Here is a 16,510-nt window from a genome sequence, read left to right on the forward strand (position 1 = left end):
CATAACAAGCCACCGAAGAGAGACTGGAAAATCACGATACATTGCAAGTAAGTCCTTACAGCTAGTACTCATTCTTGATTTCTCGGCTTATGTAAAAGACGGACGGATAAAGTCCAACTACGGAAGCTTCCCGGACATACTCTTGAACAAGACCAGCTACAAAAGCCACATTGGCTTCTCAATCCCTCCAACTACAAGTTGTTCCCGCCACAGATGGCACACAGCTTCGCATAATCTCCATTTAGGCTCTCTTACGACCGATATTTAGAGGCAACTACACACGTGTTAAGATAAACACAATAGCATTGCAGTGTTCAATCAGAGCACTACAATCACCATAACCTCTTAGTGATAATATTGAATAGATTATAACCTGCTTCATTCATAGTAAATATATTTCAACACCACAAGATTATCAAGAAATATAAAGTTCGTCTGTAATTCTTCTCTTTGTAAATTAATTCAAATAAATAGAAATAACAAAGACATGTGTTAATTATTAATCAGTGCATTCACCCTTTACTTGCCCAGCAACCCCACACAACATCTAGTAGGTTTTTTGTTCTAAGTTAATTATTGCACGTTTGGCTGACGAGTCAAATTGTGGGATTAGTTTCTGAACAATGGGATAACACTACAGGCTGCAATAAGTCGACATTAGTATTAATTCCTCTCTTCACAAGCCCTTCAGAAAGGGAACCTACAAGCATTTAATGTCCAGAAGTTCTTGCGCATGTTCACTACGTAAGACCAGCAACTCGCGCCAGAAAGTGGTGCAGATTTTCTCTTATTCGCAGATCTCCTTCTTATTCTATAAATTGTAAACTACCTCTTTTTACAGTAAATGATTATCATCACCAATTGAAAATAAATTGAAATTAAATGGAATAAACAGCAGAAAGAATTATATGTGTTAATTATTGAATCAGTGCATTAACTCTTCCACTTGCCCACGCATTCTCCCACACAACATCTAGTGGTTTCTTAGTTAATTCTAGACGTTTAGTTGACGAGCCGGATTAGCGGAATTAATTTTTATACAAATATTAATCGATAATTGAATTAAAAATACTGTTATTAAAGTATTATTTAAAACCATTTTAAAAATAATCTTTTTTGAAAATATTTGAAATTTTTCAAGATAAATTATAGGAACTGAGAAATAATTTCATGAGCAGCATATAGCAGATTTAATATATAACAACAAAACGTATTTTCACTACAGTGTTAGAAGGTAATATTTAAAATATTTTCAATATATATAATTTATGTGTAATTTCACAAAAGATAGTAGAAACATTTTTAATTATTTTGTAATTATTTCAAGAACTGAATAGCTTTTATTAAAATTATTTTTAACTTTAATACAGCTTACAACACTTAAATACAATTTGAATACTGTACGTTAAATTTTTCAGATAGGATAAACAATTTATTAAAATTATATAAATTAGAAATATATTTTGTACATTAAAATGCAACCATCATTTCTAAATGGATTATTGGTTAATTATCAATTACATAGTATTGTTATTTATAATATTGAAATGAAAAATACAACTAACTATTTATTTTTAATCAAAAAAATGCAAATTTCATACTTGGAGATCGGCAGGCAAGGGCAGACATTAAAGAACTTTTTCCAGAACCACTGAAACATAAATAATAATATATTAGAAAAAATTTTATAATAAAAAGAATATATTGAAAAAAATACATATGTAGATAAATATATATCATTAAACATTATTTTTAATACTAAAATTTTTATAGATAGATTTATATTGTACGTTTTCATTTTCGACATTCATTAAATAGATGGTTATCAGTATGATGTACAGACCACCTTAGAGTAAAGTATATATATGATACCTAACAATAAAATATAGAAGATTTTACAAATAGGCGATGTGCTGAATATGCTCATTTTTAAATATTTTATATATACTAAAAACTAAGTATATCCTACTCTATTTACAGGATCAATTACGACAAACAATAATTCGTATGCTTCGCTCTTTATTAGGACAGTTAAAAAGTATATTTAGTACTTATTATCTCAGGTAAGGCTGGATTGAATTCTACTAATGCAATATGAAATATGAAATAATTGATTAGTAAATTGAAATATAAATAATACTCAATTTTCTAGCTAAGTTTAAAATATATAGATATAAATCAAAGATGATATTTTTTAAGTCTTATTTCATTTTTAACGTTCTGAATGTTAAAAATATATTTAAGATTAATAAAAAACGACTCATTACAAATATTGTAGCAGAACTGCAATATGCTGTATTAACTTTTTCATAGCATAAAGAATCAATTTTAAAGCAATTAATTGATTAAAATTCGTAAAGGATAAAAATTAAATTTTACACTATTTATAACATTCTTACTCATTAGTAAATCAACTATAAACATAAAGTAAGAAAGTTCAATTACATGTCAAGCCAATAACCAACAAACTATAAGTAATGGAAGATATCCTTGAAGATTGCTTATAAATATAGAGAACTATCGATATATATTATATACCTATATATATATATATATATATATATATATATATATATATATATATAATATAAGCATGCTCATATTCTTACATACTATAATTACATTTACATATATTGAGCAATCATAGTATACCATATCTTTGTTCAATAACAAATTTACTTTAAATCTAATATATATTATTTTATTAAAACATGTAAGTAAGCCTTATCAAGTAAATATATTAATTAGAAATAAAATTTAAAAGTTTGTGTAAATGGTTATGACTTTGTAATAGCTATTTCAAATAGAATATGCAGTTTTATTATATTAATAAAGATAATAAGTATGAAGTCGTTAAATTCCAAACCGACAACTAAATTATTTATTTATTCACGTTAAAAAATAATATAAACATATAAACACATAAATGAGATGATAATATGATTTGCGTAGCTTTAAATGCAATTGTAATATTTTGTTACAGATTCGAGACACTTGATTATGCAAACAATGATAAATTAATAAGTTTCAGACATAATTTAAAAATATATTATAATAAATTTATTTAAAATAAAAATTCAATATTCTTCGTAATTGAAACATTTTTCAAGACCTTTATGTTTCAATATACGTATATGACATAACCAGCTGTTCAGAGTGACCACGAGTATTTCGAGAAGAACACTTATATCGAAGAATTCGCACAATACTCTGCCACGCGAGATATTATCAAGAACCTTCGCCAATCTTCCAAGATTATGAGAGAAGGTATGCCAACCAAGGTACATCCACATGGAACACGACTTCCAAACATAAATCTTCCCAAGTTTTCTGGAAGGCAAGAAGACTGGTTTCAGTTCTACGACCTTTTCACGGCATTGGTCATGGACAACGATGAAATTAGCGAGGTTAAAAAGTTGTATTATATCCGCGCAGGATTGGAAGGTCCAGCAGCGCATGTAATCTCTGGACTCTCATTAACCAATGAATCACTTGCTCCAGCCTGGGAGCTACTAACTGATCGTTACAATAACAAACGGCTATTAATTCGATCATGTTTCGCTAGCCTCTTCCACCCATCAACTCCAATTAAAGGGGACACAGTTGCGTTAGAGAAACTCGTCAACAAATACGTTAAGGTTAAACAGTTATTAGTATTGGAAATCATAGAAGAGTTGTGGAACTGCATCATGGTACATCAGATCTCTCAACAACTCAACCGTACCACCAGGGAATTATGGGAGTCATCAATTGGCACTTCCACTTTATACCGGTACCTCGATCAACTAAAGGCTTTTCTAACATCTAGGCTGAGACGGTTCCAATCTTCGGCAAGAAAAACATCAAACACTTACCAGGTATCAGTGAAAATGCGCAGTGAGTTGTCACTCAGCAGTAAGAAACGATTCAAATGCGTGCCAGTGCTGCACCAACACTCATTCTATTCTTACATGTCCAAAAATTTGGATTATGGCAGCAGTAGAGAAACTGAATTTGGCAATACACCGGGGACTCTGTCTCAACTCAACTACTCAAGCCAGTAGTTCAAATCCATCATGCAAATTGGATAAAGGTGCAATCGTCGATATACCAAATTATACTACTACGCTATCACTACCCACGGCCATGATAGAAATACGGTCTAAAACTACAACAGTACAAGCTCACCTTCTCATTGACACAGGCTCAGAGCTCACATTCTTCAACGAAAAACTCATTAGACAACTCAATATTCCTCGAAGACATTCCATCATTTACATTTGTGGAATTGGGGGATCTCAATTAACTAAGACACAAGGTATTGTGTCACTTACACTCAATCCATTCGAACTCTATTATCACCATACAGGCTCACATTCTTAAGACATTAACCACAGCAATGCCTTCCTGCTAACCAACTCCACACGATTGGCCACACTTGAAGAACTTAACATTGGCCGATCCGCAGTATTTTATACTTCGTTCAGTAGACATAATTCTTGGAGCAGACATGTCTAGTCAGATCAATAAGCCTCGGGTCATCAGTCGTTCTCCATCTATGCTAATGGCGCAGTTATCCATTTTTGGATGGCTCGTGTTGGGACCTGTAAACTCCATAAGATCTCCGAGTCCACAGTATGACGAAGGTACATTACAAAAACTACTGACGAAGTTTTAGGTGCAGGAAAAAATACAATCAAGCAGCGCTCATAAGTCTAGACCTAAAGAATAGCAGTACGAAAAAATCTTCAACAGTACTCACTCATATGATTCAACCGAGTGGTACATCATTCGGATTTCTCTGAACACGTCTGACAACTGTCTCGGCAATACTCTCAACGCTGCTCGTCGCTGCTTACAGAACATACTAAGAAAATGTTTAAGAGATAAGGAATATCAACGAAAATATCAGCACTTCATGACAGTATATGAGGATCTGAATCACATGACGAAGGTTTCTTCAGCGTCCAATCGTCAAATTCAATACTATATTCCACATCACAGTATACTCAAACCTGAAAGCACATTAACATCAGGTCTTTCAATCAACGCATCATGCATGCTGGACCCAATTTGAATCTAGAAATATCAGACGTCTTGATCTGGAAAAGAAGACAACGATGTTTGTTTTCCACCGTTATCACAAAAATGTACAGGGGATTAACATTCACAAAGCTGAATGAGACCTTCGGAGAATCCTGTGGATAAACGAACAACAGGGAGAAGTACGTTATCACTTAAAAACTAATCAAGGTCCCACTTCAATTACAAGACCTCTGCATAGCGGGCTGTTTTCCATCGGAAAAAGAGTATGCAACTCATCAAGATGTTATTACCGCAATCAACGCAGATCATTATCGGACCACTTCAATTACGTTCGATGATTGCTCTACCAAAATTCTTGGATTACGGGGATATCTGCATCAAGACATTTTTAATTTCACAACAGGAACATGTCGGTGTAAGATAAAACTGTTCAGGATTGGAGCACTTTCTAAGAATTTTAATTTTCGGAAAATTATAATTATGCTAGCTCACAAAATCATACACATTAATTCAAAAATTTCTTGATTATTCTAAAGCCTTTGCGTTCGAATGTCCTATATCCAACCATCTAAAGATTGCTTTCCTAGAATCCTCAAAACTTCTAATATCAACATCTGTCCATTGTTGCAAGCTAAATAACCTGTCGCACGGATATAAAGCAAGCTCGCGAGAAGTCATGGCTTTCTCTTTTAGTAAAGATGCCATGGCACGAAACACGGTCTGTCTTAGCAAGATCACCAGGGATCAGTTGCTCTTTATCAGCAGAGCCTGCACGGAGTGCACACGCCTTCCGCTTCGTAAGCATATTCAAGGGGCTACTATTATATGAATCGCCAAAGAGGGAACATGCTGTACTACAAGGCCTCACTACATTATTACTACATTCTAGATCAAGACGCCACAAATTCTGTTCTACATCTGCATCAAGATACCACCACTTCTATACTACATCTTCATTAAGACGTCACTACTTTTATTACTACATTCTGGATAAAAACGCAACAACTTATATATTCCTTCTGCATCAAGACGTCACTACATTCTATGCTACATCTGAATTAAAATACCAACATGTAGCACTATGCAAGGAGTCTCCCGAGATTTACGACTTCTCACTTGTCCATGTAGTAACCCTCCGCCAAGCACACTACACCAAGAGGACCCGGAGATTTACAACCTTCATATTGCATGCTACCTCCACGTATAAAATCACTGAGGAGCGGAAAATCTCAATGATTCTCATCATTAAGTAGTATCATATTTGTGTATTTAAATTGTGTAATTAAAACTCAATAAGTAGCACGAAAAGCAAATGCGTTAATTACTGAATTGAAGCATTAACCTCTCCACTTATTCACACTTTTCCACCAGTAAATACTGGATATGGTCTACTCCAACCAGCTTGATCCTTCGACTACCGGGTGACTGGAATTCCAAACAATAACCTTACGAAACGCCTCATTTTATCTGAAAGTAGCTCAGATATTTTGATCCATTAGGATTGTTTTACCTGTCATGATCAAGGCAAAAATATTCAATCGCGAGCTATGGTTGCACTAGCTCAAATGGGAACGCTATCCTCCCAATTGTCGTCACAATGACTGATCATTAGAAGAGATCTCGCTAACTTGACCAAAATTACAATACCACGTTGCCTGAATATAAGAGCTATCTGACACCTACAGCTACATGGGATTTTTCATGGATCCCAATTAGCAATCTCAGCAGTCATATACATAGCCGTGCACGATTCAAATAGCATTATGACTGCATTAGTGTGTTTCAAGACTAAAGTTGCAGCCTTCAAGTTGACCACAATATTCCCATCGAATATAACACAGTACGTCCTAGCTATGCTGAAGACAGACGTTAAAGCAACCCATCTTTGGACAGACCCCCGGGCAACTGTCACATGAATACAGTCCCATACATCAAGATGGAAAAAATATGTAAGAAACAAGGTTTCTATCATACAGGATCTTACCCTAATGCTCACTGAAGATAATTTCCTGCAAAATCGAATCCAGAAGATTGCGCCTCACGAAGCATCATTGCATTACAACTTCAAGAATATCCATTGTGATGAATCGGACCACCATTAATGAGCAGCCAACGTTGACAATATCAATATCAGCAAGTAGCGCGACCCGGCACATCATTATTAGCCACAGCACCAAAAAACACAATATCAGTGGGATATCATACACGGATATTCATCACTCAATAAATTGCTGAGAATGATTGGCCTGTTTCATATTCATCACACGTCTAAGAAGAAATCATGGGATATCGCCTACTCTCTAGATAACCAAGGGAGCCTTAGAAAAGGCAAGGATCTTCTGGATAAAGGCAATTCAAACGGCATACTTTTTTTTACGAATTAAAAGTCTTTAACTCCAAAACGCACTATCGGAGAGATCTTGCTCACCCTTGAAGAGCTCACCACATTGTTTGCTGAAATCGAGGTAATTCTCAACTCCAGACCGTTAGAGCCAATTAGTGACGATCCCGATGATATTTCGGCACTCGCTCCAGAACATTTTCTTATAAGGAGCTTGCTCATAACTATTCCAGAAGCGTCTATCAAGGAACTGCCAATTTCAGGATTGTCTCTGTTCGAGATTGTGAGAAAAGTTTCTTGCCCCGACTTCTCACGGTCGCTGGACACTCGAAACGGTCAATACATCTGGAAAACTCCAGTGAATAGTTAGCTTATTTATTCTTTCTTATCTAAAAACGTGCTCATGCTTTTCCGGTGCAGTTAAACTTGTTGTTGTTTACTGCCAAGAAGACGTAAATTCGGAAAGAGTATCAGATATACCTAAAATATCGAGTACAAACATTTCCTAATTTTCGCTGCAACCCGAAACCCCGTACGTGCGACAACAAGCACGTTTAAGACAACGCTCGCATTGTTCTTAACTACGCCGCATCTAGTCGATCGCATTGGAAGATCGACCATGCCCAAGAGGATCCTTCATCTAGCCAAGTCCCAGAGAAGGGAGAGGCGACCAAGGAGAGGTGACCAATAGTAAAGGTTCCCCACTTCCGACACTTTCCCGATTAGCATATTCGAGACTGAGCCCGGAAGGAAGTGGAAACGAAGGCGTGCATAATCCATTATGCTGCCCAAGGTCAAACTCTGATTGGATAATTGAAAGAAGAAGGGGTCCCAAGTGGAACTGAGTTAGTGAACTATTTAAGAAGGGCAATGTACCACAGCTTACTCCTATTCCTATTCTTCTCATGATGGAAAGGATAAGTCACGGCTTATTCCTATTCCGATTCTTCTCATGACTGAAAGGATAAGTCACGACTTACTCTCACGGTCGAATACCAAAGACAAAATCGTTCAGCTGAGTCTAGTAAAAGTTCTTTCTACGACTATGAATCAATATACAGTTAAAATTGATCTCATCAAGCTTAGATTGCATAGGTTCTGACACCGCTTGTAATCTCCGTTGGAGACAAGGAAGAAACTTAAGAGCTATAATTATTGGAAGGGAACTTCACATCAAGCCAACGAAGAGGGACTGGAAAATTGACGCTACACTGCGAGTAAGTCCTTGCCACTAGTACTATGGAAGAATCACGCTACACTGCAAGTAAATCCTTACCGCTAGTACTGATTCTTCATCTCTCGGCTTTACTCTGAAAACGGACGGCAGAAAGTCCGACTACTGAAGCTTCCCATGCATGCTCTAAAAGCAAGACCAGCGGTTGACGCCACACAGTGGCTATTTCATTTCCTTCAACGATGAGCTATTCGCGCCACACTAGTAGAGCACATTTCAGCAACGATCAGTTGTTGACGCAACAGATGGCGTACAGCTCCGCATAACCTCTATTTTAGTCTCTTACACGGCCCATTATTCAGAGGCAACTGCAACACGTGTTGAGTTGAGACACGACAAGATTATAGTGTTCGATCAGAGCACTACAACGATCATAACCTCCAAACTGATAATATTCAATAGATTATAACCTTTTTCTTTTCACAGTAGATCATAATCTCACCAGTTGCATGCAGAGAATAAGGAATTAATCATCCTCTAGTTCTCCAATGAAGGTATATCTTAACATCACACGATTATTAAGAAATATAAAGGTCATTGTAATCTCATCATGATTAATCATCCCAACTTGGAAATAAATTGAAATAAATGGAATAAACAGCAGTAAAAATTCTATGTGTTACTTATTGAATCAATGCATTAACCCTTCAATTGCCCACGCATTCTCCGATACAACATCTAGTGGTTTTTTCTAAGTTAATTCTACACGTTTGGCTGACGAATCTAATTAGTCGAATTAATTTTTTGAACAAACACGTATACCTTATTGGTTTATTTTTTGAACAGTCTCGCTGGTAATTCATACAACAACATGCACAACAACTCTGGTCACAATAGTCAGCTCACTATTTACAGCGGCAACAATTAATTTTCAAATGGGCAGTCAATGGTGCTGACTGCATTACAAGAATGAATTCTGACAGTCAAGGGTACTGACTGCATTACAAGAAAGGATTCAGACAGTCAAGGGTGCTGACTGCATTACAATAAAATACTCGAGAACAAGAAGCATAGTATCGAAGTACTCTTTATCACGAAGGTACATGTCAGTAGTCTCTATCTCAAGTAATTATTCATCACAGGATCAGGTAAAGGCAACTGTATCAATGTGAGTAAGAATAGGATTTCATTTGCCATACGTCCTTTCAAAGAGTGTGCACAATTCTTTACTAAGCTTTGCAACATTAGCAAAGTCTAGCACTGTTAATAGCATTTCACTCACCACACTTACTTTCAAACAGTGTGCACAATTCATTGCTGATCCTTACAACATCAGCAATAACATAGTCACTATGACCAAGAAGAAACTGCATCATTGCGAAGGAACAGATTTCACACTCTCCTATGAGAAGTGAATTCAGCTTATCCATATTGTAAATGTTAATAAACCATATGTTACGAAGTCTACAAACACTATATATATATCTACAGTCCTTCCACTTAACTTCTTCCCAAACATCCGCTAGGGCGGGCGGCAAATTATTATAAAATTATCGAAACATTGACAGTTGCAGCCAGGAAATCAAACAGTTTCTAACACCTTGATATAAATAAATATATAGTTGATACATCATTATATTTCATAATATATACAAATACTGTACTAATTCATTTTTATTTTTATCTATCAAATTTGAAGGTTACATTAAAAACTAAATTTCCTATATAAAATTAGACAGAATAATAAGAAACAAAAATAAGAAAGAAATAAGGGAAGATATTTATATTGAGATAAATTTTAATTATATTTGAGATACAAAGTTTCATACTAAAAATTTGTCAATATTTCAAATGATGAAACTGTATGTTACATATATAAAATATAAATGATAAATATACATGAGAATCAATCTACTGTCTAGAACATATGTGCATTAAAATAAAAAAGGAAAATAACATACCTTCCGCCTAAGATTCCTGTTAATTCTCCTGATTTTAACATTCCTTTGACTGAAAATAGATAAAAATGTATTTGATAAATAATGAATGAAATTTTATTAAATTTGACTTTTATAAACAAGTTATTAAATTTATTTCAATTCACTGGAATATTAGGAAAATTTAATATAAGACTTGATATAAAAATATAGTATTTATTTTGAATATATTATGCTCATTTTATAATTACTAATTTTTTTATAAAAATCTGATTTTTATATTATTTAGATGAATTTTGATCGTAATAAATATTAGATTAAAATATTAATTATTTATAACATATTAAAAAATTAATTACTTATATTAATTATTTTATATAATTTATATACTTTTATATAATTTTTCTAAATAAATAAATAATTTAATTAATATATATTTACATAAATACAATAAGCGTATATTAAACATTATAAATTTAAATATTTTGTAATAAATAAATATATTTTACTATCTAAAAATTATTAATACTTCAAGCAAATTGAACTATTGGTAAATTAGAATAAAAAACTTGTAATGTGAAGCAAAGTCAATTAAATGCCATTGTTCGAGAATGCGAGAACATTTTTCCTTTTTTTGTCAGTGCAATAAAACATCTGGCAAGTACCATCGTAAAATTTGTATTTGTATTTCAAAACTTGTAACTGTAGCTCAAAATTCTCACGCATTAGTGTCATAAAACATCTGGAAAAACAATACCATAAACACGGGAAAACCTATAGTTTTGACATCTGCATTTTCGTTCCGCTCGGCAACTACATCAAGCATTACTGCAAGCGGACCTTCCTTCCCCTTCCCGCTGTCTACAAGTTGCAATGCTGTCACCAGATGTGTCAGCGATGCCCCCCCCCTTTCTGCTGCCTACATGCTGTCGCATGCAGCAGCAGAAACTAGAGATCTGCTCATCATGAAGACCGAGAAGCGACTAGGCCCTTAATTAACTCCGAAGCCAAAAGAGGCGCTGTCCTCGCACTATAAGGGAGGAGTCTCTGATTGTTAAGTATAATAACAGAATAAAAAGCATATACTTCAGCCATATCTTTATTGTATTATTATAATATCCCTTCCACTTGTGACCTGTCATCGCTATCACACCCGTGGTCTCTGAGTTGTCAACGGCATCAAATTGTATCCGTTGAACCGGCCTTGATCAAACAAGTCGGAACGACGAGTTGCATTTTGAACAGCCGTGATAATTAACAATAACTGCAATATGGATCATTGTTACGGATTGAAGCAGTTGAAAGCGAAATACAAAAATGGGAGAGGTATGAGCTCCCGGACAGTTTGTTTATAAACACAAGCCAGCGAATTCAAGAAATTTTTCTACGCTAAAAACTCGAATATACGGTTACAATTCCGAAAAGTAATGCCGATGAACCTTCCAAGGCTATGCCCTATTGACGTCACGACAAATATCGCCATAGCAACAGACAACGGATCGCTACCGGCGCCTAAAACTACCACGAGAATATTTAAGGGATGCGCTTCACGCGCAGCGCTCAGTCTTTGTCTCAATTTAGTCTAGTAACAATTACGCAGTCATCATAACGGGCGCACTATTCAGTCTTCAAGCTTCTCTCTACAACCATTACTCACTGTAGCGGTACACCTACGTAATACTCAACTGGTAAGCAATCTATCAAAACAATAGTGACGCCACATTATCAGAATCCGTTGACTAAACTTAAAAGTAATAATGCACTAGTGCTAACATAAATCAAGATTGAAAATATTGAAATCATACTACATATATTAACGGATCACACCGACGACTAAGGCAGCAGAAAACTGGTACCCCTTAGACGACTTCGGTACGACAGCGGCCGCGCTCACGCATACTACGACTGCATCGACTCCTCACACCACGGAGAGAATACTGTCCTCAGCACGTAACACAATTGAAGAAACTTCCCCTATTTATTCACTCACACCTTCATTCATATACTTCATGATCATTAACTATTTATTATATTATTATATTTAATAAAAGAAAAAACAAGAAACACTACAAGTAGTATTGATAATTGCGTTGCCCCTTCCACTTGCCAGCAATACCTCCACCCACCATCAAAGGGAGGTTTTCTGTCTGATCCCAGAGAATCATGTATATTTAAAATAAATATGACACAGAACTTGGCGTACATAAACATATAATTTCTATAAAAGTTTTTTTTTTAATTTTTAATGTCACATAAGATTTAATTTTTGATATTTTCAATTTCAAATTTTAATTTTATATTTAAGAATTTTCAATTTTCATGCAGCTAATAAGCCGTGCTATTATTAATGTATCAAATAAAATTTTAATTATAATTTAATAATAATGTAGTAACGTATGAACACTTCAGTATGAACGATACAAGTTGAAACTACTTTTAAAATATTAATTCCAAATAAATGTTTAGTCAATTTTTATTGAAAATTGAATTAATAATTTTACTATATAATCATATTATTGTTGGGAGGAACATTCACAATGTGATATTTCTGAAAATTTATAGCAATTACATAATCATTTCAAACTGAAAAAAATATTTTCTGCATTTTACATATTGCTATATTTTAACAATCATGGTACAATTAAAAAATAATTAGTATTATAATTTCGATTGAATAAACAATATTTCACTAATTGTATAATATGTTATGCATACAAAATTTCAAATACGCTATACAAAATACAATAAAAGCAAAATATTATTTTGTCCAATATATTTGTTTGCAATAAAGTATTGTTTAAATGGCCTTAGTTTGTGTTATTGATAAAATACTTACTACAAAAAAATATATATCAGTTTTAAAAAACTGTTAAATCTTTTATTCATATATCTTACATTACATATTTCCTATTACATACGATATCACATATTTTTGAAATTTATTGAATTTTAATATTTACTTTAAATTAATTTAATTGAAGTTCAGTATTATACCTCATATTAAATGCAACATAAACTTTCAATGCGTATTTATTTTGTGTACAATAATATAGAAAAAATAATATAGAAAGTATAAATTATATATCATTAGACATTTTTAAAAACTAATAGTAAGTAATTATTATCATTAGCAATTGTATTGGTAGTAATATGAATAGTATAAAGCTTACCTTCAGCTATACTGATAATTGCATAACTTCAATATTTAAACAAAATTATCTTAGTTATTTAATTATATAAATGAATTTTAAAACTATCAAAAATAACAAATTCTATATAATTTTTTAAATGATATTGTAAACTATTTAAACATACCATTATGAATGACTTGCTTATGAACTTGTCGATCATAATTAATTGTATAAGCTGAAAGATTTCTCCAAGTTATTATAGTACTATTGTTATATGTAATTTCAGATTTATTTTTGGGAACAAATTTCATTATTTTTAGATATATAATTGGGTATGGTATGCACTTAATAATAACTGTATTAAAGCTATATTTATTACAATATTGATTATTACTTGGTAATAAATACTTTCGCATTAATAGAAGTACAAGATAAAACAGAACTGTATAAATCCCAACATTCACTTCCAAACATTCAACTCTAAATAAGGATAGATATATGTAAAATAATACGTAATATTGAATACAACTATACAAAAAAAGCATTTCATAATGAATTATTTTTAATTTAATATAAATGAAATATGGAATAAGTTATTAAATGAAAAATTATTTTTATATTTTTTAAAACATGTTCAATGCAATAATCATATACTTTTAAATTCAAGTATGTAACTAAAATTTATACACAAATATAAATAAATTGAAAACAAGCAATAATATTTATACGTTTATATAATCGTATTATACTTTATATTTAATTTACATTAACAGACTTGAAATTAATAGAAATTTTTTAATGAAAATAAGTTTAAGCTTAACAAATTTTTATTAAAAAAATATACCCAAATTTTATACAAAATAAAATAATACCACTTTTAGCAATTTACAAACTTCAATGAAAATTCGAAAATTCTTATTAAAGTTGTTATAAAATAAAAATGAAAATGATTCAAGGATTAATTTAGTAATAACTTTTAGAATGTTAATTATTTTTATCTTCTTGTCAAATACTAAAATATGAATTGCAAACTATTTAATGATACTTTACATCAATGTATCAAAATTATAGATTCAATTTCATACTATTATATTGTTTATACTAAAAAATTAGAGTTTCTTATTAATTGAATTTATAATCATTGTTCTAATACATCTATAACCAAGAAGCAGCACTTTTAATTTTGTAAATTATACTGTACAAAATTATGTTATTAATTGTATCCTTTTGAATATTAAATATATATATAATTTTAACTATATTCAATCCTCTTTACATAATTAATTTACAAAGTTAATTTATAATATATATTATTCTTCATAATATATGTATAATATATATTATAATTTCTAATAAATTTTCGTTTTGCAGTTCCACGATATTTTCTGCATCTTAAATTACAACTATTATATATTATTTATCAGTATTGATTACTTTCACAGTTTATTTTCATTAAGGTTGAGCTAGGATGTTTATATGCATAATGAGAGGGAGCGGAAAATTTCTTTAAAAAAAATCATCGAAAATTTTTATATAAAATTAATGTTAAAAATTGATTGGACTTCGTCTACTTATAAACAATTATCATTATTATTACTGTTATTATTGAAAGTCAGTTACATTTGTTAAACACATTTACAGATACTTAGTATAGTACGAAGATATATAAATATATATTATAGCCATTAACATTCTTGAGCGAGATATGGTGTCCACATTTACTAGTAAATTTCAAATGGTTCAATAACCGAATTTCATCATTAAATGTCTACAAACTGTTAACATATATTTAATCAATATTCTTGTAATCATAACACAATATAATATTATGTATAAATTGAATGTAAAGTATTATTAGTATAATGTGTTACTATTTATTAAGTTCATAAAATGTATAAAAGTCAAATTGTCATAATATAATATGTGTCGTACGTGCATCTCATGATTAACAGTTGTTTTTTTATTATGATTTTTGTTAATTCGTAAAGTATTTTGTACAAACCTTCTTTTATAATAAGAAATTGTTAATATCTTCGAATGCTTTAATACATTAATTTTTATTATTTTGTTTTCTTTAAAATTCGTTATTTCTTTTATTTGAATTACAATATTTTTGTTTACACACTCTTACTATTATTTATATTTAATTTTTCATATAAATTAAATAATATTTAGAAACTTATTTATAGCATAACAGAAGTCATTCACCGATAGTAATACAATTTGATTTTATGAAGTCTTAATGTAATAATACAAATAAAAAGTTAGCCAATGTTTCGATAGCTTTAATTTACCGCGCGCCCTACCTGCTTGGGAAGCAGGTAAGTGGAAGGGCTGTAGAAATACTATTGTTTGATTGGATTTATATGTTATGGAAAGGTATACACTATGCTCAGTCACGTCGTTGCAGTTGCTTTGAACTGATATTGTGTTGAATAAGTTGTCTACTCGAGATGTTCTTTAATGATTATGATGTTGTTGATATTGTAAGGATCAGCAACTGATTATGGACTCCTTATTAGTGAGTGTGATTTGTGCTATGAATACTAGTGTTTGAGAATGAGAGACTCCGTTTAGTAAGGCAATAAAACATCTGGCAAGTAATATCATGAAAATTGTATTTAAGACTTCAAAACTTTCCTGCTCATAATTATTTTGCACTAGTGTCATAAAACATCTGGAAAACTCTAGCAAAACGTGCTCATACTCCCAGTTCAGTAGAACTTAATGGGTCTACTGCCGCGAGAACCCCAAAGTAGATTCAGAACGAATATCAGATATGCGTAAAGCATTGAGTACAAAACATTTACTGCAACCCAAAACCCGTACTTGCAACAACATGCAATGACCATACGTGCGCACTCGGCCTTTAAGACAATGCTTGCATTGTTCTTGGCTATGC

General features: G+C 32.1%; 1 protein-coding gene across 1 annotated transcript; it reads right to left on the bottom strand.

The window, feature by feature from the left end:
* Positions 1 to 1,601: 1,601 nt before the first annotated feature.
* LOC105366899 (protein scarlet-like) lies at positions 1,602 to 13,931 on the bottom strand (the record flags this gene model as incomplete). The annotated part of the gene is made up of 3 exons (XM_011505500.1): positions 13,793 to 13,931; positions 10,502 to 10,550; positions 1,602 to 1,651 (listed from the first exon to the last, which is right to left on the bottom strand). Coding segments are annotated over exons 1-3 (226 nt in total), but the record flags the coding sequence as incomplete, so codon positions are not given.
* Positions 13,932 to 16,510: the final 2,579 nt, after the last annotated feature.

This window comes from Ceratosolen solmsi, unplaced genomic scaffold (genome assembly GCF_000503995.2).
Source record: "Ceratosolen solmsi marchali unplaced genomic scaffold, CerSol_1.0 scaffold90, whole genome shotgun sequence".
Taxonomy (NCBI): Eukaryota; Metazoa; Arthropoda; class Insecta; order Hymenoptera; family Agaonidae; genus Ceratosolen; species Ceratosolen solmsi.